Raw genomic sequence first — 27,088 nt, 5'->3', positions numbered from 1 at the left:
GGATTAAAAATATCCAAAAGAAAGACAATTAATACCAATTAGATATGACATGATAAAGAAAGAAACATATTTGATTTGTTCTTTCAGCTGCACACCAGGTGCTTGAAAATGTAAAAGTAAAAATGAAGATATGCAGAAAAGACTTTCCAGGACATATTACAACCTTATAAAGAATAAAAAATATATATACTGACAAATGGTGATACTCTAATAAATCTAAGTCCTATTGCAACTCTCTCTCCATGGCCACTAAAAAAATGAAAGCAAATGTGATTATCTTTCAAAACAGGGTGTGAATGTTGTACAATACAGTGAACATCTGGAAAGACTAAAAAAAACATTGAGGTATGTAAACACAGAATGTAACCATTTATCTGAATGAGAATTGCTGTATGTTTGTCTTTGTGCTCCCCCACGTATAGAACAAATTTGGCAGTATCTGAATTAAAATGAAATTCCAGGGTCTTAAAGGAAAATTCTGCTATTTAGCACTTTGAGTCCCTTTTCTGGTTTGTTTTGGTTTGAATAAATAGTTCCACAATAGGCCTAGCAAATAAAATGGCTGGAAATCATACATTGCGCCGATATATTTGCTTTTAATAATCAACGAACACCACTCGGTGAGTTGCACAGTTTTGAAAACGAACGTTAAGGGTTGTTTTAGGACATGTTTGAGTAGCCTACAGTATGCCTGTTGGCAGCCACCCTGAGCAGTCAAAGGCGATTTAAAACGAGTCAGAAAAATCGAGACAGGACCAATCGTCAAAATTTCGGTGTCCACCATTCTAGTTCATCCAAAACAAACCAGAAAAGGGACTCAAAGTGCTAAAAAACGGAATTTTCCTTTAACCTTTTTGGACACTAAGGTCCATACGGGTTATTTGGTGATACTTTGTTTGGGTATAATAATGCCATATTCACAGACATTGAGGTATTGCTTTTGGGTTAAAACTATATGAAACATTCTTGCAGAGTTTCTCCATCAGGTTCCGTCTTTTCATCTTCCGCTCTTTTATTCCTTGTTTCACATGTCCTTACACTCTCAGCACATTCCTTCCCTATTGATCATGTGTTCAACCGCACACTCACATTCACTCTTGCTCTCTCCTCTCCTCTCCTCACCTCTCCTCTCACACCATGGTCCTTCCCTGGCAGGTCGGTTTCATAGTACCTTCCGTATTCACATTCTAAGTATTTGCCTTTATTACTTATAACTTATCCACAATCCTGTGCCTCACCAGGCCTTCAGCATACATTTACTTACTATATACAACAACTCTAAAATCTCTCAGCAGAAGGTTAATGCAGACCATTTTGTTTTGTGAATTCTGAAATATGCTGGTTTTGCCTCTGTGCCTGCCTGTGTCCCTAGCTTATTGTGATTGCTGTTCTTTCGTGACATTTGGGAGACTTGGGTGCCTCACTTTTGGGGGGCCAGTCTGGCTTGACAACTTTTATGTCTGGGTCTACAAATAAAGATATTTGGGGGGAGTCTTTTTCTGGGGGCCATGTCAGGGATATTTTGCTGGCATTGTGACTTGTTTTTCCCGCTGGTTTGACTGTTTCTTTGTCAGTGGTGGCGATGAGACTCTCTCTGTCTGTCAAATAGACACTGCTCTGTGAGTATCTCCACTTTGCTCTCTCAGTGGGGACAATAATGCTGGTGCTGTCTGTTTTATGAAGTTGGTGTCGTGAGCTGTTCAAATCCAGTAGATAATTTTGTCCAAATCCTTCATCAAGATATCCTTTGGTCTTGAAGAGCTGTTTGAAGTGTGGGGGGCAGTACAAATGTCCATGGAGAGAAACGTAGTTGCCAAGGCTACAAAGAATGTTGTCAAACACAAGGATATAATTAATAACTTCATTTAGAAATAATGTCATGTAGTAGTTAATGCCATAATTCTCCATGCATTGTGTGCTAAACTGATGCCACATGCTCTCCTACCTTAATTTACTCCTGCAGTGCTCGCAGGAGAAACAGGATTTATGGAAGTTCTTTTTGTCTGCGATTAGAGACTCCATTGGAAACACCCTTCTTCGACACACCGTGCACAGCTCTGACTTTGGAACTCGTATCTGAAGTGGAAACAAAGCAAACAGGCTCACTGTCAGCATTACTATCACTTGTGCATAAAACAGAGAAGTAGAGCAGTGGGTCGCAAAAGCTTTTGTGCCACAAATAATCCTCTCTGGGAATTCAGTTATGAAATGCATACATAAATTCAACAGAGCAGCTGCGCTGCAAAGCAAATCAACACAGACAGGGTTAGAAAACATAATTGAGCCATACATTAAAAGTCCCATAAGCACTTTATGATGTACATTTTCTCATTTTTTATTAATTTTCTCTGTCACATAAGCCGGTATATCTCATGTAAAATTATTGCATAAGCTGTGCCCTGAGTTTATTGATCTGTGTGCAAGTCAGTGACAAACAGTGATGGCCACTGCATGCTCCACCACTGACTGGAGTTAATGTTTCACTCATGCCATGCACAGCAAGCATGTTTACCAGTCTTCTTCTGCTTTGTTGTAATCTGTGAAGTCGACTCCCCAGAGACGCTGTAGCCGAGACTCTTAAACACGATCTCACTCTCACTCCACGTCTCCTGGAAGTTCTTCAGCAGCTCGTCCGTGGAGACGTCGGCCGCAGTCTTGGCGGCTTCAGCCGCAGCCGCAGCCTGAGCGGCCTCTGAGGCCTTCTTCCTCACGGCGTCGGCGTACGAGAACGGCACGTGCGGCGCCACGCTGACACTCTTGGAGCGCTGGGAGACCGAGGTTACGGTTTTTGATCCGGTTATCCTGTTGCCAAATTCGTCCATGCCAGAGTATTGCTCTGAGGTTGTTTTTGTTTCGGAAAACCCTACTGGGTCAACCGACTTCTCTGTTAGCTCTTGTTTGTGTGGAGGCAGAGGCAGGTTCAGCTGGGAGCTGGGCTTCGTCTCGCGGGAGTCTTCCTCCTTTGAAGCCTCCGATGTGATTTCCTTCACTTCGGCATCCAGCTCCTCCTGTTGGTTTTCTTCCTCTTTGACAGGGAGGCTTTGCTCACTCATTTCAAAAACATTTTTAATAGTCTTGATGTCGAACGCCGGCATCTCCTCCTGTTGAGTGGCTTGTTTCTCTGCTTCAGTCTCCACATCTTCCATCTCGCTACCCAGCCTCTCTGGTATGTGGATGGGGTCTTTTCTCCTATACACTTTCTCCTCAGGGGCCTCAAATTTGTTAAGGAGGCCAGAGAGGTCAACTCTGGGGAGTTCCTCTTTTTCTTTCTCGGTCTCTGGCTCCTCGTTGTCGGGGCCCAAACGCTCAGGGATGTCGATGGGATCCTTTCGCACGTAAGTCTTGTTTCTCTCTGCTCTGCGTGCCTCTTCAAAGAATTCCCTCTTGTCTCTCACTGACACTGTCTCCATTAGCTCATCTGCCCCCTCTGGGGACTCTGAAGGCTCCACCAGGATCCTCTCTACCTCAGGGATCTTCTCTACCACCTGGATCTTCTCTACCTCAGGAGCTTTCTTGACCTCAGGGGCCTTCTCTACCTCAGGGGTCTTCCCCTCGATTTTGATCTGTCGGTGAAACGACACCGGGGATGCCACAACTTCCGCTCTCTTCGGCGTGACCTGCACAGGGTGTGGCACTGGGTCTGGGGAGGCTCCGCGGGAGAGTTTGGCAGTGGCCTCCCTTAGCCTTGTGAGACTCTCCGATCTGGAGAGGTTGGACGAGGACGAGGGCGAGGCCGACGCTGTGGCCCTGCTCACTCGTGACGTGGGCGTCTCCGACCTGCGAGGGGGTGGCGTCGGCGGGGTGGCTGCCCTGAAGAGAGGGGGAGGTGAGGGGGCCACTCTCTGTGGGGAGTCTGTTCTCTTAGTGGACTGAATGGTGATGAACGTGGGCGAGGGAGGACGCATGCGCAGGGAAGGTGACGGCGCGCGGGGGTCGATTGTTTTTACCGGAACTATGTTCAGCTCTTTTGTCTGTGACCTAGACTTCTTCTTTTTGGAAGATTCCACTTTAGTTGAACCGATGGTTATTTCTGAGACTCTTTGTGTCGCACCCTTTTCAGATGTGGGTTCAGATTCATGTTTTTCCACCGTTGCTTGGATACCCTGTAGAGATATAAATTTGGCTTGTAAAATATTTTCTAAATAAGCGACAGTGTCCTTGAGTTTCTCTCCATTATTTTTGTCCGCATCGCGCTCCAAATTAGCCCTCTCCTCAGGTCCCATCAGCCACTCAGGAACTTCACTAAGCAGCATCTTCACAGATTTTGAGTCCATCTTGCCTAAAGTCCCCTGCAGCTCAATGATATAAGCCAGCAACTTCTCTACCTCTCCAAGTCTGTCTGACGCCTCAGAGATTTCTGCCCAGGACATTGCAGGTTCTTTTTGTGCTGGCTTGCTTGTAACTCTCACTGGCACTTCTCGACTTTCATCCTTTTTCTCTTGACTCGCCTGGATGCTTGTTTCCCCTTTCTTTTTCTTGGCCTGTTTTTGATGCTTGACTGTAGCCTGTTGCTGAATGCTCTGCTCAACTTTACTCTCCGTGATAATCACCTCCTCTTTGTGAACCATAATGTGCTCCTGCTGGACAGCTTGCTGTGTCTGCACCACCACAACCTCAGATGACTTCTCACTGACCGCCTTCCTGGGCAACGCAGGGGAGGCAGCAGGAGTTTGCTGTGCGCCGGCCTCTTTATCCTTCTTTGCCTTCTTCCTCCTCTTTTTCGAACGGCTCTCTGAATTGCCCTCTTTGCCATCTTTGGATTCGACAGAGGCCTCGCGACTCGGCCTTTGATTCATCTCCTTCACCTTGACATCTTTTGCTTTTGTCTCGGGGATTTTTTTCTCACTGGTGTGTTCTGCCTCCTTCACTTCTTTGTCTTTTGTCTCGGGGATTTTTTTCTCCTCTGTGTCTTGTGCCTCCTTATCATCCTTATTTACAGCCTGTGGCTTCTCCGAGGCCACCTCCTGTTTTGCAGCCTTTTTGGATTTCTTTGCTTTTTGCCCGTTTGTTTTGAGCGACTGTGGTTTTACAGTGGTTACACTGTCATCCACACTTTCTTTGACTTCTTTGCCTGAATCAGGGGGGGGTTTGGCCTGTCCCTTGCCTGTGGAATTGTCAACTTTCTTCCTGCCAGGTCTAGGAGATTTACTTGGAAGATTTGTAACATCTTTTATGATCTCCACTTTGGTCTTTGTGACATTTTTAAGGCCAGTTTCAGACTGTTCCGCATCAGTAGACACATTTGCAGAGGCTGTCAACAAAGTTGCGCTGTCAACAGCAGAGACAGACTGAACAGAGGACATGGAGGACGTGGAGGACATCGAAGACATGGAGGACATCGAGGTCACCTGTTGCATGCTGGTGGTAATAGTTTTGTGCTTTTTAGCTGAGACGGTTTTGTGTTGCACTGTTGACGAAGCAAGAGAAGTCTGATTAGAGATAATGTTCTGTTTAGCTGGGGAAATCACGGCCGATTCTGGGGGAGATTTCTCATTTATGTCAGAGATCAAAGGCTTGCTTGAGGGAACGTCTGACGGCTCGGTGTGCTTGGATGATTCATGTGATGGTGTGTCTGATTCAGCTTTGGTCACAGTCTTTTCAGCGTGCTCATGAGTGAAATCAAATGCTATGCTCTTCTCTGATTGCTCTGTGCTTTGAGTCTGTGTGGAAAGCATTACGAGAGCAGAGCTGACTGACTCGTGCATCTGAATTTCAAATGGTGCCAGGCTAGGAGGCGCATTCAATTCTTCTGTCTCCTTTTTGTATTTTTGCTCGGACAAAATTAAGGGGGTATTGAATTTGGAAAAATTTGATTTTGATTTTGATTTCCGCTTCGGAGCTGGTGAGGGAGGTGGGGTGAGTTTCACCGTTGAAATGTTTGCAGTTTGCAGAGGTGACTCTGGCTTAGTCGTCGCCACTGAAGTGTGTGTGACTGTGGATGACACTGTGCTGCTTTTCTGACTTTCAGTTTTACTGATCTCCTGCACTGTCTTGACACTTGTCGAGGTCACATGTGACACAGACTGTTGTTCCTCCTTCAACTCCTGCTTTTTAAGTTTTATCAGTGGCACCATGGGCTCGAGCTTTGGCACTTTACACAGTTCAGGGACTTTGACCTTTTTGACTGTCATCTTCTTCGCCTTTTTGACAGAAGTATTGGGAGTCTGGGATGGCATGGCCTCAAGCTCCTGCTGAGAGGGAGGAGGTGGCAGGAAATCCAGCTCCATCATGGAAGGTGGAGGAGTAGGTGGTGGGGGTAACATGTCCAGATCGAACTTTGAGGAAGCAGGAGAGAGAGGAGGAGGAGGAGGGGTAGGAGGGGGAGGGAGGTCATTATCGCCTGGGAGGAGAGGAGGAGCAGGAGGAGGAGGAGGTGGCGTGGGGCACGGCTCACACTCTGGCAGTGCTGGGGGTGTGGGTGGGGGTGGGAGGGGGAGCTCAGGCAGAGAAGGAGGAGGGGAGGGGGTAAGAGGCACGCGTATGACTTCTGTCTTCACTTTGGTTTTGTCCAGCTTGATCATTCCCTTTTGATTTGTCTTGAGGTTCCGGAACTCAGTCCGCAGTGTCTTAATGCCATGTTTCTGTGTGATTGTGTTATGTTCCACCAGAGTTGTCTGTGTCTGTTCGCCTGTCTGGGACTTCTCTGTGCTGACAGTGGTTGATTGGGCAGTGACGGCCTCCTGTGCATTTCTCTCTGACTCAGTAGTGCCTTTAGGTTTCAGATTTTTCACAGCGGGATTTGATTTCATTTTCTCCAGGGCACATGTACAGCATATGTCATGCTGTTCATGTGGCGGGGCTTTCGGGAATCTAACCTTTCTGGTTGCCTGTTTTCTCTGAATTTTAGTATTGGCCCGCTCTGCTGTTTCCAGCAGACATTTTATTGTGCCCTTAACATCCCCTTTTACAACTTCCTCTTTATCCTCCTGTGCCTGCTCTTGCATTTCATACAGAGATTTAATGGACATCTTTACGTCACCTTCAATGCTTGGCCTCCGCTGTGGCTGAGGAGAGGCCGGCTGCTCCAGTAACTGCTGAATAGCACCTCTCACGTCTCCCTGGACACCAATTTCTTGATGAAGAACTTTTCTCTCGTTAGAGGCCTCATGCAAGCTCTGCAGGGCTACGTGAATGTTCCCCTTAACAATCTCCTCCTTCTCAAGCCCTCTCACAGCTTGTTTTGCCTCCTCCAGTGATTTTAAAGCACCTTTGATGTCTCCAGGCACTAAATCTTCAATTACAATTCCAACTTTGCTGGTTGCTGATTCCTCAAGCGACTTAAGCGCTCCTTTGATGTTGCCTGCTACAATTTCGGGTTTTTCCACATCTTTGGGTTGATACTGGGCTTCCTCCAAGCACCTGAGAGCTGCAGGTATGTCACCTTTTATTACTTCCTCTTTCTCCAGCATCACTCTTTGGTTTACAGACTCTGTCAGGGAGTGAAGAGTAGCCTGCAAATCACCTCTGACTATCTCCTCTTTCTGTAGTTTCTCCAGAGAGAGTCGAGGCTCTGTCGTGAAAACTTTGACAGCGTTGTGAATGTCTCCTCGAACGATGCCATCTTTGTCTATTGTGCGCTCAATTTGCATTTGATTGTTTTGCAGTACAAGTTTTGTATTTTTGACATCGCCTCCAACTATGTCTTCTTTCTCCACGCAGTTTGACAGGTCTTCTGAACTTGCTTGGAGTTGTTTCAGGTAATCCACTGCTCCTGACTCGATGCAGGTGGAGTAGAAATGGACGTTGCCCTTTTCTGTCTCATCCACTTGGATTTTCACCAACCGCCCTTCATCTGGGCTGTATAGTCTCTGTAAGGCGCTTTGCAGATCACCCTTGACGATGTCTTCTTTTTCAACTGTGGTGTCGTCCTGCTTGTTGAGAAGTGAGTAGATGGTCATATGGACGTCTCCCTTCTCGTCCTCCTGGAGCAGAATACCACTTTTGGTGGAGCTCTCCTCCTTCAGGAGGTTGTTGATGGCCTCTCGAATGTCTCCCCTGATGATTTCTTCTTTTTCAACGCTGATGTCTTTTTGACTGAACAGCTGCTGGACCGTGCTGTTGATGTCTGCCCTGATGATTTCTTCCTTTTCAACGCTAATGTCCTTTTGACTGAACAGCTGCTGGACTGTGCTGTTGATGTCAGCCCTCTCGTCTGTGTCCACCCTGATGCGACTCTCTGTGGACTCACGTCTGTTCAGGAGGTTCATCATGATGCTCTGGAGATCTCCTCTGATGACCTCCTCCTTCTGGATCTCAGGGGCGTCCCTGTTCATCAGGTTGTACTTCGCCATTCTGACATCACCAATCTCATCCGTCTGGATGAGTATGCCCTTTGAGTCCACCATTCTATGACTGAAGAGATCGTTAAGGGTCTCTTTGATGCTTTTACCCATGATTTCAGTTTTCTCCAGGTTTCTCTCATTGAAATCAGTGATTGGAGTGGTTTCAAAAAGCCTTGTTGCAGATCTCACATCTCCTTTAACGTCTTCTTCCTTTTCGGCAACCTCAGTCTCATCATCAGAGTTTTCACCATGTATTTTATCAATGGTGTGAGTCTCAAACATCCATGTGGCAGTTCTTACATCACCTTTGTGGATTTCACTCATACTAACTGTTCGCACCAGGTTCTGAGACATCAGATCAGACTCAAAGTGTTTTTTATTTGATTTCACATCCCCTCCTTGGACATCCTCCACAGTTTTTGTTCTCTCTTTCATGTCTTCAGCAATGGTGTCAATTGGTTGTGTTTCAAACCTATACCTGACTGAGTTAACATCACCTTTTACAACATCTTCCTCAGTCACTGCTTTGATGAGGTACACCTCATCTGTGTCTCTGATAGAATCAAGAGGCTTTGTTTCAAACAGCCACCTGGCGCCGACCACATCACCCTTCAGAACTTCTTCTTTGGTGAGCGTGGTCACCTCATGGTATTGTCCCTCTTGGTCTTGGATAGCGTATAATGGCTGTGTTTCAAACATGTTGGCATAATTCCTAACATCACCTTTCTCATTTTCCTGGCACAGAATTCTCTGTAATTTAGTCATCTCTGACTCAGAGGACACCTCCTGAATTTTGTCCAGAGAGCATGTTTCAAAAATGAACCGGCCTTTATCCACATTACCTCCCTGGACATCTGTCACTGTGCGGGTATTTCTCTGTTCATCTGTCTCAGATATAGCATCAATGGGTTGGTTTTCAAACAACCACTTATGGTTCACAACATTTCCTCTCTGGATGTCCTCTGCATGTGCAGTTTTAAGCTTCTGGAAGACTTCCTCAGAAGTTGAGGTCATGACATCACATGTCTCAAATTTGTATTTCATATGGGACACGTCTCCCGACTGAATGTCAATTTCAGTTACTTTCTTGAAAGACTCGTTGTCCTCTCCTATGATGTTTTCAAGATTCTCTGTTTCAAAAAGGTAGCGAGCCATCCGTACATCTTTGCCCTGAATATCTTCCTGGCTCACTGTACAGACTTTTAGCACATTCTCTGAATCCTCCTTGATTGCATCAAGAGCCTGAGTTTCGAAGAGCCACGTGCAGGACTTCACATCTCCTTTGTGAACCTCTTGAGCATCGCTCTTTATCTCCTCCTTATCATAGAGGACATCCATCGGTTTAGTCTCAAATAGCCACTTGCAGGTTTTAACGTCACCCTTCACAATGTCCTCAGACTCTTTGGTAACGCATTCTTCATCATCGATGTTGCTGAAATATTTAATTGCATCAAGAGGTTGTGTTTCAAATAGCCATTTAGCCATTGTTACATCACCTGATTCAATTTCCTCTTGTGTTATGCCCTTAATGACTTGTAACTTGGTGACACTTTCATCAAACTGATCGATGGGCCGTGTTTCAAACATCCATTGGCAGCTTCTCACATCACCTTTGACTATTTCTTCCCGACGAACTGTTTTGACCTCATGATAATGGCCTGAGCTGTCCTGCAGAGCATATGTTAGGTTGCCTTCGAAGCGATCCTTACTGGATTGAACTGCACCCCAGGTTACTCCCTCCACTTGGATCTTATGTGTCTCATCATATTTGTTTAGGTCGTAGGTTTCAAACTTTTGCTTGTAATTTGCTACATCCCCCTTATCAAGATGCTCTAGGTTCACAGTACGTGTGAATTCTTTCTCTTCGTCTCTGATTTGTTCCAGAGGTTGACTCTCAAACCTCCACTTTTGGTGTCTTACATCACCCCGCTCTTCCTCAGATGCCACCATCTTTTTCAGTTTGCCCACATCTGCAAGTTCCTTGAGGTCTTCTGCGGGGGCCGTTTCAAAAAAGTGTTTGGCTGATCGTACATCACCCCTGACTATTTCCTCAGTGGACATCGGTCTCTCATTTGCATCATCTTTCAATGTATCCATTGGCTGAGTTTCAAATACCCAACAGTTTTTGCGAACATCCCCTTTGTAGCCAGATGCTGAGTGGAACTCCTCTAGGTTAACCGTGCGAACCAGCTCTTTCTGCTCCTCTCTAATGTGCTCAATCGACTGATTTTCAAACAACCATTTCTGGTGTCGAACATCACCTTTCTCCTCCTCAGATGCTACCACTGTCTTGAGTTTGCCCACCTCCACATCTTCATCCTTTATTTTCTCCAGCGGCTGATTTTCAAATTTCCATTTCTGGTGTCTGACGTCTCCTTTATCTTCTTCAGCTTGCATGGCCTTTTTAAGCTTTCCCACCTCAGCAAGATCCTTTAAATACTCTTGAGGGGCTGCTTCAAAAAAGTGTCTGGCAGACCTCACATTACCTCTAACAATGTCTTCTGTGGTCACAGGTCTGGCATTGGAGTTGTCTTTTAGGGTGTCCATCGACTGTGTCTCGAAAACCATGCAGTGCTTGCGTACATCAGCTCCAAGAATTTCTTCCTTCTCAATTTTGGAACGTTCCCACTCCTCATCATGTATGGCATCAAACATCCTGGTTTCAAACAGCCATCTGCATTTGCTGACGTCATCCTGATGGTAATCCTCCTTGAAAACACCGGACACAAGTCTAACAAAGGAAAGGTCTCTGTTGATCTTATCCAGTGGCTGAGTCTCAAACAGCCACCTTGTGGTCTTGACGTCTCCCTTCTCGGTTTCTTGTCGACAAACAGAGGTAATCTCGACTGTTTCGCCGGTCTGCTCTTTGAGCACACACATGCACTGAGTCTCAAACTTCCAGATGGTTATTTTCACATCACCTTGGATGTCCTCGTTCCGAGACTTCAACGTCAAGAGATGGTGTTCATCAATAGTTTCAGTGACACCATAAGAATCCAGGAGCTGGTTTTCAAACATATGTCTCACTGATTTGACATCTCCCTTCACTACCTCTTCAGAGAAGACTACCTCTTTGGTTTGTTCCTCTTCACCAACGTGCATGCGATTGAGGCTATCAAGTGGCTGGTTTTCAAACAGCCAGGCAGCTGTGCGCACATCTCCTCTGTAAACTTCCTCGGATGTGTTTCTCTGTTCAGCAGAACCCAGAGCCTGAGTCTCAAACATCCAGGCTGTCTGTCTCACGTCGCCTCTGGCGATCATTTCTTGTTGGCTGATATTCTTGCCTTCCTCGGTATCGGACGATTCGTCCTTGATGGCGTCCAGGGGCTTGTTCTCAAACATCCAGCGCATGGACTGCACCTCACCCCTGAGGATCTCATCCCACTCCAGGTACTCCCTGTCTGGGCTGCCATTGCTGCCGCTGTTCTCATACACGTACTGCTGCTCGTCGTCTTCATCCTGGTGAGTCTCTAAGTGGTGGTGGTGGTGGTGCTGGTGGTGGTGATGGTGAGAGCACTGGAACTCCTCCTCGTAGATCTCTTTCTCCAGGGTCTTCCTGACCTCGGGGTGGATGTGCTTACAGAGACGCTTCAGCTCCAACAGCTCGCGCTGTTTGGCTTGGTGGGCCTTGTGCACTGGACACTGGTGACCATTTGAGTTCAGAGGCTCAGGGGGCGCAGGCAAGTCCTCAGGGACGTCTGAAGGCTCCTCTAGTAAGTCTGGCGGTGGGGGAGGGAGGTAGTCTAAGTCATCAGAGTCGATGGCACAGGCAGAGGCCTCCTCTTGTGCTGTGTTGTTGTCACATGGTAGGGCAGCAGCCTCAGAGTCGGGTATGTGATGGCACACGTTAACCTCTGGAAACCAGTTAAACTTGCTGACACCACGATCAATCTTTTTCAGGGGAAGGAGGAGGGGGAGGAGGAGAGAAACACATCAATCAAGAGCTGATGTCTGACACATATGTGACCAGACATGGCAAAACCAGGCTCAAGTCGCAGAGACGCAAGTCGCGAAAAACGACTTTGATTTTTTTTTTTTTTTCAAAATTAGTTATTTTCGTTTTTTTGCAGAATGTGCAAGTTAAAGTCCTAAAGAAGCCATTCCATGTTTCAGATAACAACATTGGTTGCTTTAAAAGTGTATATTTTGTCTTTGAAAATGGTTAAGTTTCAGGAAGTAAACCAGCGTTTGAATTGGGCGTGACTATTAGTGCTCTTTTGTTTTGTCGGCCAATCAGCTGTATGCTAGAAGTAACCTCATGGCTACTTACTGAACCAGCATGCTGTTTGTTTACAATTGGAATGGAGATGGACAAAGCACAGCGGATTGCAGATGACCTGAATCTGATGATGAAGGCGACTTCATTACATTGGAGAACATCCCTAATCTAGAGCTGACCTTAGCCGAAGATAATTACAACGATAATTACATATCTCGGTCTGGCAGCAGAGGAACTAGATCGTAAGATATCAGATGCTATTTCCACAGTTACATTTGACGGGGATGAAGTTTATCCATTGCTACTAGCTAACGTAGGCCTACTGTGGTTATCTATTGGCACCATAGGCTACTAGCCAAAACCCATTACAGATAGTTTCGGTGGGCAATTAATTTGAATAATGCGAGAATGTCTTTTTTTGACTGATGGCAGGGTGCCTTATCATGTGTGCATTCAAATTAACAGGGTTTGCAAACGTGATCTCATGTTTGTTTAGTTCGCGTTTTAGACTATTTTATCCATTGCTAAACCTGCTAAATCCATTGCCAACTTGGTGCATTGCACTGGGTGTTCATTCAAAATAACATGGTTTGCAAACGTGATCTCATGTTTGTTTTAGACTACTTTATCCATTGCTACTAGCTGGTTCTGTAACCTATTACAGATAGTTTCGATGGGTCATTAGCACTGCAGGCTGACAAATCAGTGACCGTGACAGGGGGAGGGTTGATCTTAATGTCATGTAAATGAATACCATTGTGTTCCCCTCCCATGGATTGAGGGAGAAAGTAGTCAAATTGAAAACCCTGATTTCTCAGCTTTTTTGTAGCTTTGAGATGTGTATACTTTAAAATGGCTACAACTTATTCAAATATTATCAGATCTCCACGAGTGAGACATCATTGGATAGCTTTGAAACTACACTTTCATCTGTAAATAACTCAAAATGTCTCTGGGGAGACATGCGCCTGGTTTTGCCATGCCTGGTCACATATGTGTCTATTGTGTTAGGCTAATACAGTAAAATGATTCAATTAGTTGATCAAATTGTTAGAATATGCTACAGTTAAAGATAAAGCAGCTAAGCTAACCGAAGATCTACTTGTGCCATGTATATATGTACGAATAGGATAATTATCTATTATACCTTAATCTGCTTTCTGGGAGTTGCCTCTTCAATGGTTTTTTCAAAATGCTGGGCCAGTTCTTTGGCAGTGAGTCTGGATAAATCATCTTCATCAACCTCCTCTGCTGGCAAAAAGTGATATTTTACACTAAATATAACAATAAACATAACTAATCAAAGATTAAAGAAAGAGACAAATTTGACATTTTTACTCATTTGCCTGGATCTTATTTTTACATATCTTTCAGCGTAATATTGCAATTATGTTCGCTAAGTGAGTTAAGGGAATGCTGAACATGAAAATTATTAATATTTCTGTCTAAAATGTATGAATATAGACCACAGTAACTGTTCCTTAAGACAAACATTCACAGCTTTACTGTTAATTATAATAACATTTCTAATCACATGTAGTATATATATATCTGTTGCTGAAAACAGGTCTTCATACAGTACATATGCTAAAAAGGACAGGCATGATGAATGAATTACTCACCATTTCCATCAACATGGTTTTCAGAGTTGAAGGTCACTTGCTGGTCAACAGCTTGATTATATACTGTCTGTAAGAAACAGAGCATGGTTAGTTATTTGTACAACATCTGAGTTTGAACCTTAGCTGCCTTGGTTGTTCTTTCTCAGTATGCCATGTGAAACAATAATGCATTCTTTGTTTCATTTTATATCTGCATATGTTGAAAGACTACATGGAATGGAGACAGTGATATTAATTGTGTATAATTTTGTATTCCTGTTTGAGGTGTTGTGTTTGAGTATGATAATCTGACAGTTTGACAGAAACGGTTTATGCTTCTTTTATTAAAATGCCCCTTAGCCAGAAAAAGAAATGAATACATGAAGTGACAATTAGCTATTATTGTCATTAGAGACTAATTATCCTTTTTTGTGGTAGTCATTATATGCGTTTTGCTCTGCAGAGTGCTGTGGTACCTTTTCATGTTGGTGCATCTGAGCCTGAATGAGGGGCGGGACACTTTCTTTAGTGTTACTCTTCACTGTCACCTCTGATGAGTGTGACACTTCCTGTGAAATAGAAGACACACCTGCTGTCAAAGAAATAACTGTAGTTACACACTCTCTCTCCCTCTCTCCCCTTCTCTCTTTCTCTCTTTTACACACACAGACACACACATGCACACACACACACACACACACACACACACACACACACACACACACACACAGGCACAGCACGAAATGGCTCCAGCTCAATGACAACCGAGCCATAAGCAGCTGGAGTGAGATTAATTAACGTTCAGACAGTGGCAGATGAGGAGTGCATCACAGGGAACAATCAAGGGACACAAAATTACAGGAAACACTGCAATGAGACAATAACACCCAGTTTTCTCAGAGTTTCTCTGGCTCTTTTTCCCCATTTTTTTTGTAATACACGGTTATATGTAGTAGTGTCAGTAGTGAAATATCAAGCTTCTAGGTGTAAAGGGCACTTGCAGGAGCCGCTGCAAGTGCATTGAAACCTTCATGCTTCAAAGAAACCTGCAGTCCCTGGAGAAAACACAGTCACTCTTCTAGTTCGCTTCAATGCAGGCAGAACACAACAACCAAGGACTAACGCATGATTGACAACATTTGTGAGGGGCTGCTTGTTGTTGCATTGGAATAGTAAGGAGGTGAGCACCTCTGCCTGTGAAGCTCATCCATCATTCAGCACTCGCACTGATTTGCACTCGCTGACTGGCTGCGTGCGTGCGTGCGTGCGTGCGTGCGGCTTAGCACCCTACAGGGGAACAGCATGTGCTGGAGCACACTGCCATGGATGGTTGCTTTGCTTTGGGCAGGAAGGAGAGGGAGTTAAACAGGTTCCGGGGTGGCCATTGTATTCGTCCACCTGTTCCTCCATTGACCTGCTGCATCCATGCCTCTCTCCATCCATTGCATCGTGTGTGCTTTGTGAACTCGACATAGCCCTTCATTAGAGTCATTACGTTGGCGCTAATCATAGATTCGAAAGCTAGCCTTTCTTCTTTCTCCTTTTCCTCTCTCTTCCTCTGTCTTCCTGCTCTGTCGAGCCCATTACCTTCATTGTGCTCTCTTGCTTGACTGACATCCCAGAGGCAAAAACCATGACTTTCAGACTAAAAGTGGCTTACTGTAAAGTTTCACAAAGGAATTTCTTTCTATTGCTGCCAGGCTATTCAATGAGCCTGGCTCAGAGAAGTCACCAGGAGCTTGTGTCGTGATTGTAAGCTCTTTTTTTGACAAAAGCACATCCATACTGCGGCTTTAATTACCTGCATAGTTCTCTGCTGGTACTGGAACTGGGTGACAGAGCTTTGTGCTGTTGCGATTTCCTCAAACTGTTTCCGTACGCCGGCGAGTCCCCCAGGCAAAGAGCAGACCTCTGACTCCTCCATGACCTAATGAAGCAGAGCAAAGATCATTAACTCCTGGCAGCTTTGCATGCTGCTGATTCCAACCACATCTCCACAGAGTCCCTGATTATGCACATATACAAATTGGAGAATGAGACATCTTCCTCTGTCTATAAGTACCAGAATCAGTTGATCTGCTCTCCTTCTGCATATATACAACTGCATACAAACAGCTATGAATGCCAACGAACACTTCATATTTCAATGATGAGACACAATTTTCTTTTGCTTTGTCTGCCAATCATTGTCTGAAAACAGGGCATGTTTGTTTTATCTGCCAATCAGCGCACAACAGCAGTTCTTTGTTTTTGTTTGCTTATTTTGGATGCAGTTAGCATGTGTGTGTGTGTGTGTGTGTGCATATACGTATGTATTGATGTGTGTTTGGTGTGGCAATTTTGATGTCCAAGGTTAGTCTGCAGGGGGCATCTGCATTCCACCATGTTGTGCCCTGACTATTTTAGGCCTCTGTCCAGTGAGTGTCAGCTTTCTGGCCATCTGCAAGGCCAAGGAACCCTCCAGGGGTCAGCTGTCATCATTACATTCCATTCATTAAGCATGACAATGCCATCATCATTGCTTGTAATAAGGATGTCACAACCACTCGACTCTACTACTGGACACAACACAGACCTCAGTGTTGCTAAGGAGAAACTAAGCTCCAGGATTATATTACGCCACTCTTCACTGGTGACGTCTCGTTAGCTCTTGGCTCTCAGGTACGATTAGCATCCCTTGCACTGGCTTCATGAGCAATATCCAAAAGATCCTCAGAGCTTTGTGCTACTTCAATATTCTGTTCAGTTGGAGCATCTAAATGAAATTGTACATTTCTAAATGCCTTCCAAGATTCTGAGCAACAATGGGCACATTAATAAATCATTTGTGTGCGTCACTGAACGTGCTGTGTACAAGACAACAGCAAGACAGTTCTAGCTCAACTGTCAACTATTATAGTTCCCAGCATGTCTGAAGGAAAAGGGAGAATCTGCTCGAGGGCTCTTGTGTAAATGGTGCTATGTTTACTCAGCACTTGGACTGCTGAGTTTCAAAAACAAACTTGGACCACTAAAAGGGGGGTTATTAAACCAGCCTCTGAACTGTAACAGGAACCTGAGTGGCTCAGGCATCACTGCATCTAGTGGAGCAGATTTAGGGGCCCTTGCCCACCCTGCCGCCAACTCCCCCCCCCCCCTCCACAGAATATGTCTGGCAGACGGAAACGAGCTATGGGACTGACTCACCCCGCTGGAGTAGCTGGAGGTGTCCTGTTTGGACACGGCTGCCTGGTACATGGCCATGCGGTCCTTCAGTGGGATGGGTTCTGAGAGAACGCCGCTCCCCTGGTCCTCTGCGTCCTCAGGTAGTCCTGCCCTGGTGACCAGTGAGCTGCCCGCAGCTACAGACAACAGCAGCACCGTGTCAGTATACAGTCCCATAAAAGAGCAGCGCTCATAGACAGAGCACATAAAATGATGCCTCTCATTAAAGGTGATTATAAAACTGCACTGCTCATTATGTGAATCAGATGCTTTCTCTATATTGATCTGGGCACATAGGATGTGGATAAATCACTGTGAAATGTGAAAACATGTTTAAGTTGTAAGAGGAAGAAATCAATATAGTTGACCATCTGGCAATTGCAGATGTCTTGCAATGCACAAAGCAAAAGCCCCACATTTTTTGATAATGCATTGAAGACATTAAATTGCTGTGGCACAAAGGAATGATATACCAGAGACTGGTGTCCAAACAATGAATGTTATCAATTTTAACTGCAGAGCACAGTCCACATATTGCATAAGCTAATGTCAAGTTTTTAAATATAGCCAAGCACCTTACAAGGAGCTCATATTCTTGGAAACTGGGGTTACAGGAGATGTTAGCCCTCAAATAACATGTTATCAAGGAGCCAGGCTTAAAGAGGTAAAGATCTTGCATGTTTACCTGGGGGGACAGAGGGGGGCATCTGACGTAAGCCCAACTTTGACCACAGGCTTCATTCGGCCTGCCACTTACAGACCAGCTCGGCACCTTCAATGCTGTCAGTGGATGAGGTCATGCCGTCACCATCCTCCTCCGCTATACATAGCCGCAGCACTAAACACTCAGAGCGGACGTTGCCAGGTTTTTTTAGCTGGAGAACTCGTGAATCATTGTGGGTGCCTCCCCTACCTTGCCGTTCCCAATAAAAACAGCTGCATTATTCAAATCAATTACAAACAGACCCAGTGGCTGTCCAATTACACAGAGGGGGGAATATAGATTGATGTGGCTCTCTGGGCTATAAAAATGTTGTTAAGGTAATGAGGCTTTGACACCGCAGACCGTCTCCACACCCATGGAGAGCACATTAGTGTTCGGCGCTACGCCGCTGCTGCCATGGCTCTTCATTACGCGCACAGGAGGTGGGTGGGTGGTTAAGGAGGCTTGCCGGGGTGCGTCTAAGCCTGCTTGTTTGGGTGAGGCCTCGGCTGACTCACCCTCTGACGGCTCGGCTGGTTTGTATCTCTGGAGTTTATACACAAGGGACATGACCGATCTGTGTTTTTATCAGTCACTAAATAAGGGGATTTTACCCCTGAGAATGTAAAGTGGTCATTATTTGCTAAACAAGACATTGAGAGTTGTCCGCAGGCCTTTTAGCTGTCATGTTTAAATCCCCTCACATTCAAAAATGCAACATGGTGCTTAGTGCAATGACTCAAATTAGTGAGAAACACTGAGAAACACTAATAAGAGAAACAGTGTCACCAACAATGGAATAGTCATTAAAGAGTATAGACTTGGACAGCCAGATCATATCCATAAATGTTAGCTAACTGAGCCCAGTAAGCCTTGGGGCCCTTTGTGACTAAAAACATAATTTTACTGCTGACATGATGAATTTGGAAGGGAGTCTCTTAATTGCTGTCTGATTTGAACAAAGAATGATAAATCCTTTGCTGCTTATTTAATTGATTGTTATAGGAGCAGCCAAAGGAGAGGTTTCATAATTAAGAGATAACACATTTTATTTGGAGATGTTAATAGAACATCCTTCTCTCAGTTAAGCTTATTTTCATGGAGCCGTTTTGCTGCAATTACTTATAAATGGGACAACAAAATCATCTTCTATATTAATTATAAAGATTCTGTACCAATTTATGCTTTTAAAGAACACTATCAACATTCTGATGTAGGTCCATTTTGCAAAACAAATCTTCACCAGAGTTTTTGAGTTCATATATGCACCAATACTAAAAAAAATCATGAATAAAACTATTCCTGTGATATTCATGTGCAACATCAAAGATGTAATCAGAGATTAATGAAATTTAAAAAGCTGCTCCAGATATCAAAAGCAGACCTAGGCAGAGAGTGGCTGCCCTTTTCAAACTGAATGAGAGATGCTCAGTGAGCGCCATTAAAGATAGTCAGAAATGTCTGATAATCTGTCTTTTCCCCATCATGATGAATGGAAACAAGGCTTAGATGGAGCAACACTGTGACATCTTCTAAAATAATTTAGCTCTGTCTCCAGATCAAACAGTATTAAACCTCACCATTATAGGGTCTGACTCTCAATTGCACCATACAAATCTGGGAGTTCGACATGAAACCGGTTATTTACTGGGCAGAGAAAAACCTCTTACCCCCTCATCACCACCATTATTATTCTGCTGATGGAGCTAAGAAAAGCACTTATTGCCATATGATATCTTTCACTAGCTATAGATTTAGAGAGGGAGAGAACGAGTTATTAGTGTCATCAAAGACGATCTGGACTCTGGCGCCCCTTTTATTTCTGTGATTCTGCTGCCGCCTTTTCCATTGCATGCAGCCCAGATTGAGAAGATGTCACCGAGTCTACAAGCGAGTAATTATATTACAGCAGTCTCCTGGCAAGGATTTTCTGGTCGGGAAATGTTAAATGTTTCTGCTATGACCCATCAGCTGAAGCAGACCCCCCCCCCACCACCACCACCACCACCACCACCACCCACTCTAACCCCCCTGATTTTAGCCGCCCAGTCATGACCGGAATGCCCGTGTAAACCTATCAACCTGTCAAGAGGGATGTGGGGTGCATACCGGCCTCCCAAAATAATCAGCTTCCTTAATGCATCTCTAAGTGCATCGCATATAATATGAGTGCAATCTGGATGTGCATGTGGAAATGTAGTGCAGTCAGGAGGCCGTGGTAGGAGCAGCAGACAGGTAAACAGGTACTGGATTTGCAACACAGGTGTCTGTACTTCTTCTGAACATGCATCTGCGTCATAGGGTGGTCTGTGGGAATTGATGCCAACAAATGTGACTAGGAGTCTCGGGCTATCTGGTGATGAGCCAAGTACATTTTTGAGAGCTCACGTAACAGGAAAGTGAAGTAATCTAGGCGCCAAGTACCTGCAAAAATACATCGGCCTTATTTTAAACGACGCTGGCCCGAGGGGTCATGTTTCTGAATGGCAGCAAGCAAGAGATGGCCTGGAACATGAGTTTCCTTTAGGTGAGTTTGACAGTCCATCAACGCCTGGCCTCAACACACACACCTCAATCTTTTCTCACCGAAGTCTTAGGAGTGGTCACACCAATTATGCTGATAACAGAGAGATAAGTGAGATATGAATGTGAGATATGATTTTTTTCACATTTTATGGTGGAATTTGAATTTTCAGAACATTGTGGGACCTGTTTGAAATTGTTGGGAGCTCTGCTGACTAGTATTGTGTTTAATGTCTATTTATTTTCTGTTTAGGAAGTCCTCTGCTATTAATTTTCCCCATTGTGCAAAGCCCCTGAAATGTTTTGTTAAATAGCTGCTTCAGTCTCAGTCCCGCTCTTCAGAGAGAGAGAAATTGTGACTCCATTATCCAAGCCAAATGCAGCCAGCATGAGAGATCAGCATGCGAAATCAATCATTTTACAGACATTTGCTTAGTAATGTTATTTGGTAATCACACAGTGCTCTGTAAAAAGTGCAACTGCTCAAACATATTTAGGCCAAATTGCATGTGCATATTATGACTGCTGAAAAGATTAGAGGCACAAATCAGAAAATAACCTCTCAAATTTACCCTTTGAGCACTTTCATAGGACACATATCTGAGAAGGCACATATCTGAGAAGTAAAGTCATATTGACACTCAGTGCAACTCACCGAATCCTTGCAGATAAGCAACAGAAACAGAGAAAGATCAGCAGGTAGAATCCCACAGTTTGGCCTGATCAAATCCCTGGCCTGCAGGGCGCTAGAACCAGAACAGCAGAAAAACCCCACCCAGTATTGGAGACCAGCTCCAGCCGCACGCATTCACCTCTGTCCCGCTGGGGCCGAGTGCAGCTCGTTTTATTTTGGACTCGCACCACCCCCTGCCCCCTTGTCAGGGGATGCGTCTGAAGGGGGCTTTTTTTAGAGGCTCGACCCCTTTCAGGCTTTCCACTGCGAGACCCCTTCACCCTCCACCCCCACCACCAACCAACAGCAACACCACCTACTTGAGTGGATTTGCTAAGGGGTGCCTAGGCGTCTCTCTCTCTCTCTCTCTGTCTCTCTCTCTCTATCCTTCGTTCTCTCCTACCCCCTCCTCCTCGATCTGTCTGCTAATAAATCAAAACATTGGTGTTTCATCATCACCAGTGCTCCATGCTGATGAATGCTGCCCCTGGCTTGATTGACAGATAAGTCTTTGTGACCCAATAAATCTGGATCTTTCTTTCAACGCAGGTCAACACACAAATACATATTGCTGACATACACAGAGAAACAGATAGACAGACAGACACACAGACACAGACACACACACACACAAACACACATACACACACACACATGCGCACACGCGCACACACGCAGACACACACACACATACACTCACTCACACACACTCACTCACACACACTCACTCACATAAACAAACACAGAAGCAAGTCCTCTCCCTGACCCATAAAATGTAAACTACATCTGCCATAATCTATAATTACAGTTTACTACTAATCACACGCTGGCACCAAGTAGAATAGCTGTGAAAGTTCAGCATGGAGTTAGTGTGTGTGTGTGTGTGTGTGTGTGTGTGTGTGTGTGTGTGTGTGTGTGTGTGTGTGTGTGTGTGTGTGTGTGTGTGTGTGTGTGTGTGACTAGGGTGGTGTAGCTGGCAGGTGGGGCTCTGGGTTCTTCAAACTAGGTCAGAACCATAACACCAGCCCCAGTCCTGCGTCTGCTGCAGTCCTGAGCAGGTGCATGACGAGCAGGAGACACCTGAGGCCAGCTCCGCTCCCCTCTCCCCTCTCTCTCTCATCTCTTCCCACAGTGACCCATCTCAGGGCAGCCGGCGCCAGCACGGCTGAGGCATCCCCGGTAGGGCCATGTCATGGCTGCCATCCAGACCTGGCGTGTGCCCGGGAGAGCGAGAGGGAGACGGAGAGAGAGAGGAAGAGAGCGAGAGACTACGCCAGCGTCTGCGGATGAACGCCTTCTGTCTGCCACCTGCCCTCCCAGGAACGACAGGCTCGCCACATTCCTGCAGCGCTGCTGGAGCCCTACCAGGAAACGATCCCGATGAATCAGGCTGCCGGCAAATGTTTACTGATCATATACCATGAGAGAGACAGAGAGACAGACAGAGAGGAGGAATGAGGCCAAGAGAGAGAGAGAAAGAGAGAGAGCAAGTGCAAGTGAAGGTGCGCGCAATTACGAGAAATTGGAACAGCGTATAAAAATGGCTTCATGTATAACTTTTACCTAATGCTTTGATTTGACTTAATCTCCACACATCATTGAGATTGCTCAGATTCACACACATTAATAAATAATAAATAAATAAAGAGGATATTTTCTTTTAATGAAGCGTGTGAATTCTGAGCCAAACCATGCTCATGTGGCAGAGTCTATGGCTTGTTATTGAGTGCATTATTTATGACTCTGCCTCTTATTCTGCCAGAGGGAGCGTGTGCGCTCTGATCCGCTGCACCAGGCACATTCATGCAGAGCAGAGCAGAGCAGTAGCCAGAGCAGGAGCCAGAGCCAGGACCAGGACCGGAGCCAGGACTCGGCCCAGAGTTGCTGTCGCTGTCTGTCCGGCCTCCCACGCTCTCTGCCGGGGATAAACGCTGGCTGCCAGCACAGCCTTCCGTCTACCTCTGAATGACTGAACACGGGCCAAAAGCCCCATGACCTAGGATAGGGAGAGAGATGAGGGCACTGCTGCAGAAGGATGGAGGTCTTGAAAGTCTTGGCAAGCAGAAGAAGGAGGAGCTCTGCTGGAGAACCTGCTCGTCAAATCAAAACGATCAGAACTGTACCTGGGAGAGCACTTGTGCACCACCTCAAATTCGCTTCATTTGGAAACAAGGTGAAGGGTACAACTCACCAGCGCATTACCACCTAGTGCAACATGGACATAACAATCTGGGTCAGAATCTGTTGTTATAAAGCTGCCATCTTGAATTACGGGGCGCCTGTAAGTTATCATTTATACTATAACTATAACTCTGCAGGGATTGTGGTGTCAGCATGTACCAGGTAATCCCCTCTGTAAACACAAGGCAATAACCAGAGTGTGATCAGAGTAGAGATGTGTTTTCTTGATTGACAAAATGCCTCGTGGTGTCAAAAGGCACAAGGCTCACAGGCTTGCTTCAGAGGCGGACGCCTCTACTCCACCCCCCATAAATTCTCTCGGCTAGCGAGGGCAGTGATAGATTGGAATGGAGGATGGGGAGGCAGGATGACATAAAAGGTCTCCCAAGGGTCAGTATAACTTATCAGCACGTCCTTCTCGAGAGGCCCGAATTTGACAAAAGTGGCTGATGTGTTGCCAGGCGCCAACGATATGACTCCTCAGTAAGGCAAAAGAGCAATGTAATTCCTCCTTCTGGAGAACCGTTGACACTTGTGTCAATATCTGTCAGGGCACTTTTTGTTATATGTTTGCTTAAACACTTCATAGACTTTCCCTAGTTTCCTATTACAAGCTATAAAGGAGAGATTTGAAATCCACCTCAACATTTAAATTCATGCGTTTAAGATAAATGAGAGGCAGGCAAATTAAAAGCCTAAGGAATGTGCACAGTGCAGCACTATTCACTCTAATGGCTCAGCTGTGGCTGTGAAACATAATTAGATTTCCATTAATAAAAACACATTTGTCTTTAAAATATGTGAATAAATATTTGCTGTTTAATAAAGAATACTAATGGCGTCTCTGTGCTATAAATTTGCTGATAAATGATTTTCTCCCTCATTTCCCTGCTGCTGTTTTACTACAGTGTTTAGTCAGGCATGATCTCCCACACTGCCACTCTCACGGCTGTGATTCCAGACCAGGTCTTCTGATAGAGGGAATAGCTGCCGCATATTTCACGTTATTGTTTTGCCATATCACTTTACACTGAGGCATTCTGTTAATTGTGCCCATGCAAAACACGCACACACAAATACATACTCACACATTCATGCACTCACTCACTCACTGAGGCAGACACACACACAAACACACACACACACATACAGTGATACATACACATACACACACAAATGCACACACACACATACACACAATCACTCACTCACTCACTCACTCAGGCAGGCACACACACACACACACACACACACACACACGTGCAGGCATACTCACAGAGGTAAGATTATCCTTAATTTGAAAATGCACTGAGATGGCTGAGGAGACGAACCTGACGATGAAAACACCATCTGGAGCAGATCTGCCGCCCACATGCGAAAAATCAGCATGGCCATCAGCACCTCCTCAGTCCCCAGGCAACTGTCCACACTTGATTACACTTCAGGAGGACTTGAGTGTCCGGCGCTGGCATTGCGCCCAGACAGGATTTTTTACGGTCGTCGAGGCCTCTTAGCATTAAAGCCATCGCACGCATGGCACCGCCAACGGCACAGATCATGCAAAGTAAAAAAAAACTGAAATCTCCACTGCAATTTCACCCTCTGGGGCCTTACGAGTTGGCAAACGAGGGAACGGGAATTGGAAAACAGCACAACAACACAGACACTTTGCTGTTTTGTTTTTTTTTAATGGGTGGAGGTATCAAATTGCGGGCCTATTTCAATTTGCTGCGTGTTAGAGAGCTTCACACTGCATCAACAGCAGATGCCATGACAAGCAAATTGGAGCCTTTAATGATCTACCATTAGGCATGAAGCTAAATTAATTCCACTGAGGGGAATGTGCCCTGTGTGCACTGTGGGGGAACTCGCACAGAGGATGCGAGCATAATTGTCTATCAATAATAAAAGCTGCTTGGTAAGAGCAGGAATGTCCACACAGACACTCTGCGTGCTTCAAACTTCAAACTGCCTCAAAAGCTTTGCCATTGCCGTGTCATGTACGTTAATATCCCAACAATCCTTTTTTTTCTGCAGAGCAAGGGTGGAGGTGTATTTGGGGTGTGGGCGGAGGCTGGGCCATCACGTGATGATGCTCTGCTGTCAACATCTTCAATAACCTCCATACCAAGCTCTCCACCCTGGGATTTATCAAACAATGCACCACAGAAAATTACCCTGTAACTGGACCATTACAGTCACATCAATGATACATCATTGAAAGGAGGCAATGTAAGCCCAGAGCAAAGGCATGTGAGAAAGATTTGTGTGTGCCACTTAAAGCCATACTTTGGACACCTGGATTGAACTCTGAGCTATTCTCTACAATGCAAAGTTTTTTTTCTGGCTTTTATCAGGCTCTGAACCAATGTCTCATTCAATCTACAATTGAGTTCTTTGCTCTCACAATGCAGAGGTGAGAGGTTACAGCAACAGTTTAAATAGCTGTAGCACAGACTTTAGCATGGTTAAAGCAACATGATGGAGGAATTTATATTTATGCCCCTTGGCGTCAATATTCAACACAATGTAGCGCTACGATGGTACCCGATGTTTGTCAAAAAACGACTAAATTTGTCATGATCCTACCTGATCAACAACGGTACAATGGTAGTGGTAGCGCAATATCAAGCATTCCAGGGTGCACATTGGCAATGTCAGAGACTTCATTTCTTCATTTTTTTCTGTATTATGAATCAGTGTAGCATCAGAATGTGTTACTTTAAAGGCATTATTTTAAGGTAAAAGAACTGCATTGTGCTACTTTAAGAAAAACACAGTTACATACATGACTACAACATACACCATAGACTAGGTACACAGCAGCATAGCTCAGGCAAATAGCCAAACAGCTGATTCTCCCTCAATAGCTCAGTAATAGGCAGGGCCGCTGCTAGATAATTTGGGCCCTATGATAGACAATAATTCTGGGCCCCCCGATTATATATAGAATTATTGGGGGGGGGGTCCCCTTAGTGCTGGGCCCTTAGAATCACCCTACCCCCCCACCCCCAGCTGCGCCACAGGACTACTGCTAGACTGGCAATACTAACTGATCATTTTATTGTTAATTGTAACAAGTGGATTCTTGAGGCATATTAGATGACATATAACCATAATGACTGACCTCCTGAAGTAATGACAGAATTGGGGTGGGGGGGGGGGGGTGTAGCGACAACCTATGCTCTGTCTCCTGTCTCAGCTCTCAGCTCGTCAAGTTGGAATCTGTGTGTCCTGCTGCATGCCAGTGAGCTCACCCCTTCACAGGTCGCCTGGAATCTGTCTCCATCCATCATTCCACTATTACACGTCTGAAGGGATCGCAACCTTTCCCCACAAAGCCCAAAAGGTCAGCATCACCAGCACCACCTCCACCACAGAGGATGACCGACAAAGCGAGCGTAAACATGCATGTCTGTACAAGACGGAAGCTTGTACAGAAGACATACAGACATGTAACATGGGCAGTATCGTAGAGTGCTGAGTCGGGGATCTTAGAGGTAAGTGAAGGTGATTAGGAGGGTATTGACGTGTTTCCGTGTTTTCAGCTAGAGCCTCTCTTCCTAATACAATATTTTGAGAGTGGAAAAGGGTCTGATTAATTATGGAAAAACTCTCTAAATATTCAACTTGGGCCCAGATGAAAAATTCAAAACGCAGATAAAAAGTAGGATATTGTTCCATCTTGCTCAGAGAGGGAAA

General features: G+C 45.2%; 1 protein-coding gene across 3 annotated transcripts; it reads right to left on the bottom strand.

Moving 5' to 3' along the window:
* Nucleotides 1-995: 995 nt before the first annotated feature.
* xirp2b (xin actin binding repeat containing 2b) lies at nt 996-21,497 on the bottom strand. 3 transcript variants are annotated; one of them, XM_042082284.1, is made up of 9 exons: nt 21,188-21,327; nt 17,289-17,443; nt 15,904-16,029; nt 14,579-14,671; nt 14,124-14,190; nt 13,649-13,752; nt 2,513-12,173; nt 1,946-2,076; nt 996-1,819 (listed from the first exon to the last, which is right to left on the bottom strand). In XM_042082284.1, the coding sequence occupies exons 2-8, from the start codon at nt 17,343-17,345 to the stop codon at nt 1,985-1,987; spliced, it is 10,200 nt and encodes a 3,399-aa protein (XP_041938218.1). In that variant the 5' UTR covers nt 17,346-17,443; nt 21,188-21,327; the 3' UTR covers nt 996-1,819; nt 1,946-1,984. The 3 variants fall into 3 exon arrangements, with proteins under 3 accessions (XP_041938218.1, XP_041938200.1, XP_041938209.1); XM_042082266.1 differs by lacking the exon at nt 17,289-17,443 and having other exon boundaries at nt 21,188-21,497; XM_042082275.1 differs by lacking the exon at nt 17,289-17,443 and having other exon boundaries at nt 13,649-13,749; nt 21,188-21,497.
* Between the last annotated feature and the right edge of the window lie 5,591 nt (nt 21,498-27,088).

This window comes from Alosa sapidissima, chromosome 2 (assembly GCF_018492685.1).
Source record: "Alosa sapidissima isolate fAloSap1 chromosome 2, fAloSap1.pri, whole genome shotgun sequence".
Taxonomy (NCBI): Eukaryota; Metazoa; Chordata; class Actinopteri; order Clupeiformes; family Clupeidae; genus Alosa; species Alosa sapidissima.
This window is presented reverse-complemented; position numbering and strand designations above follow the sequence as displayed.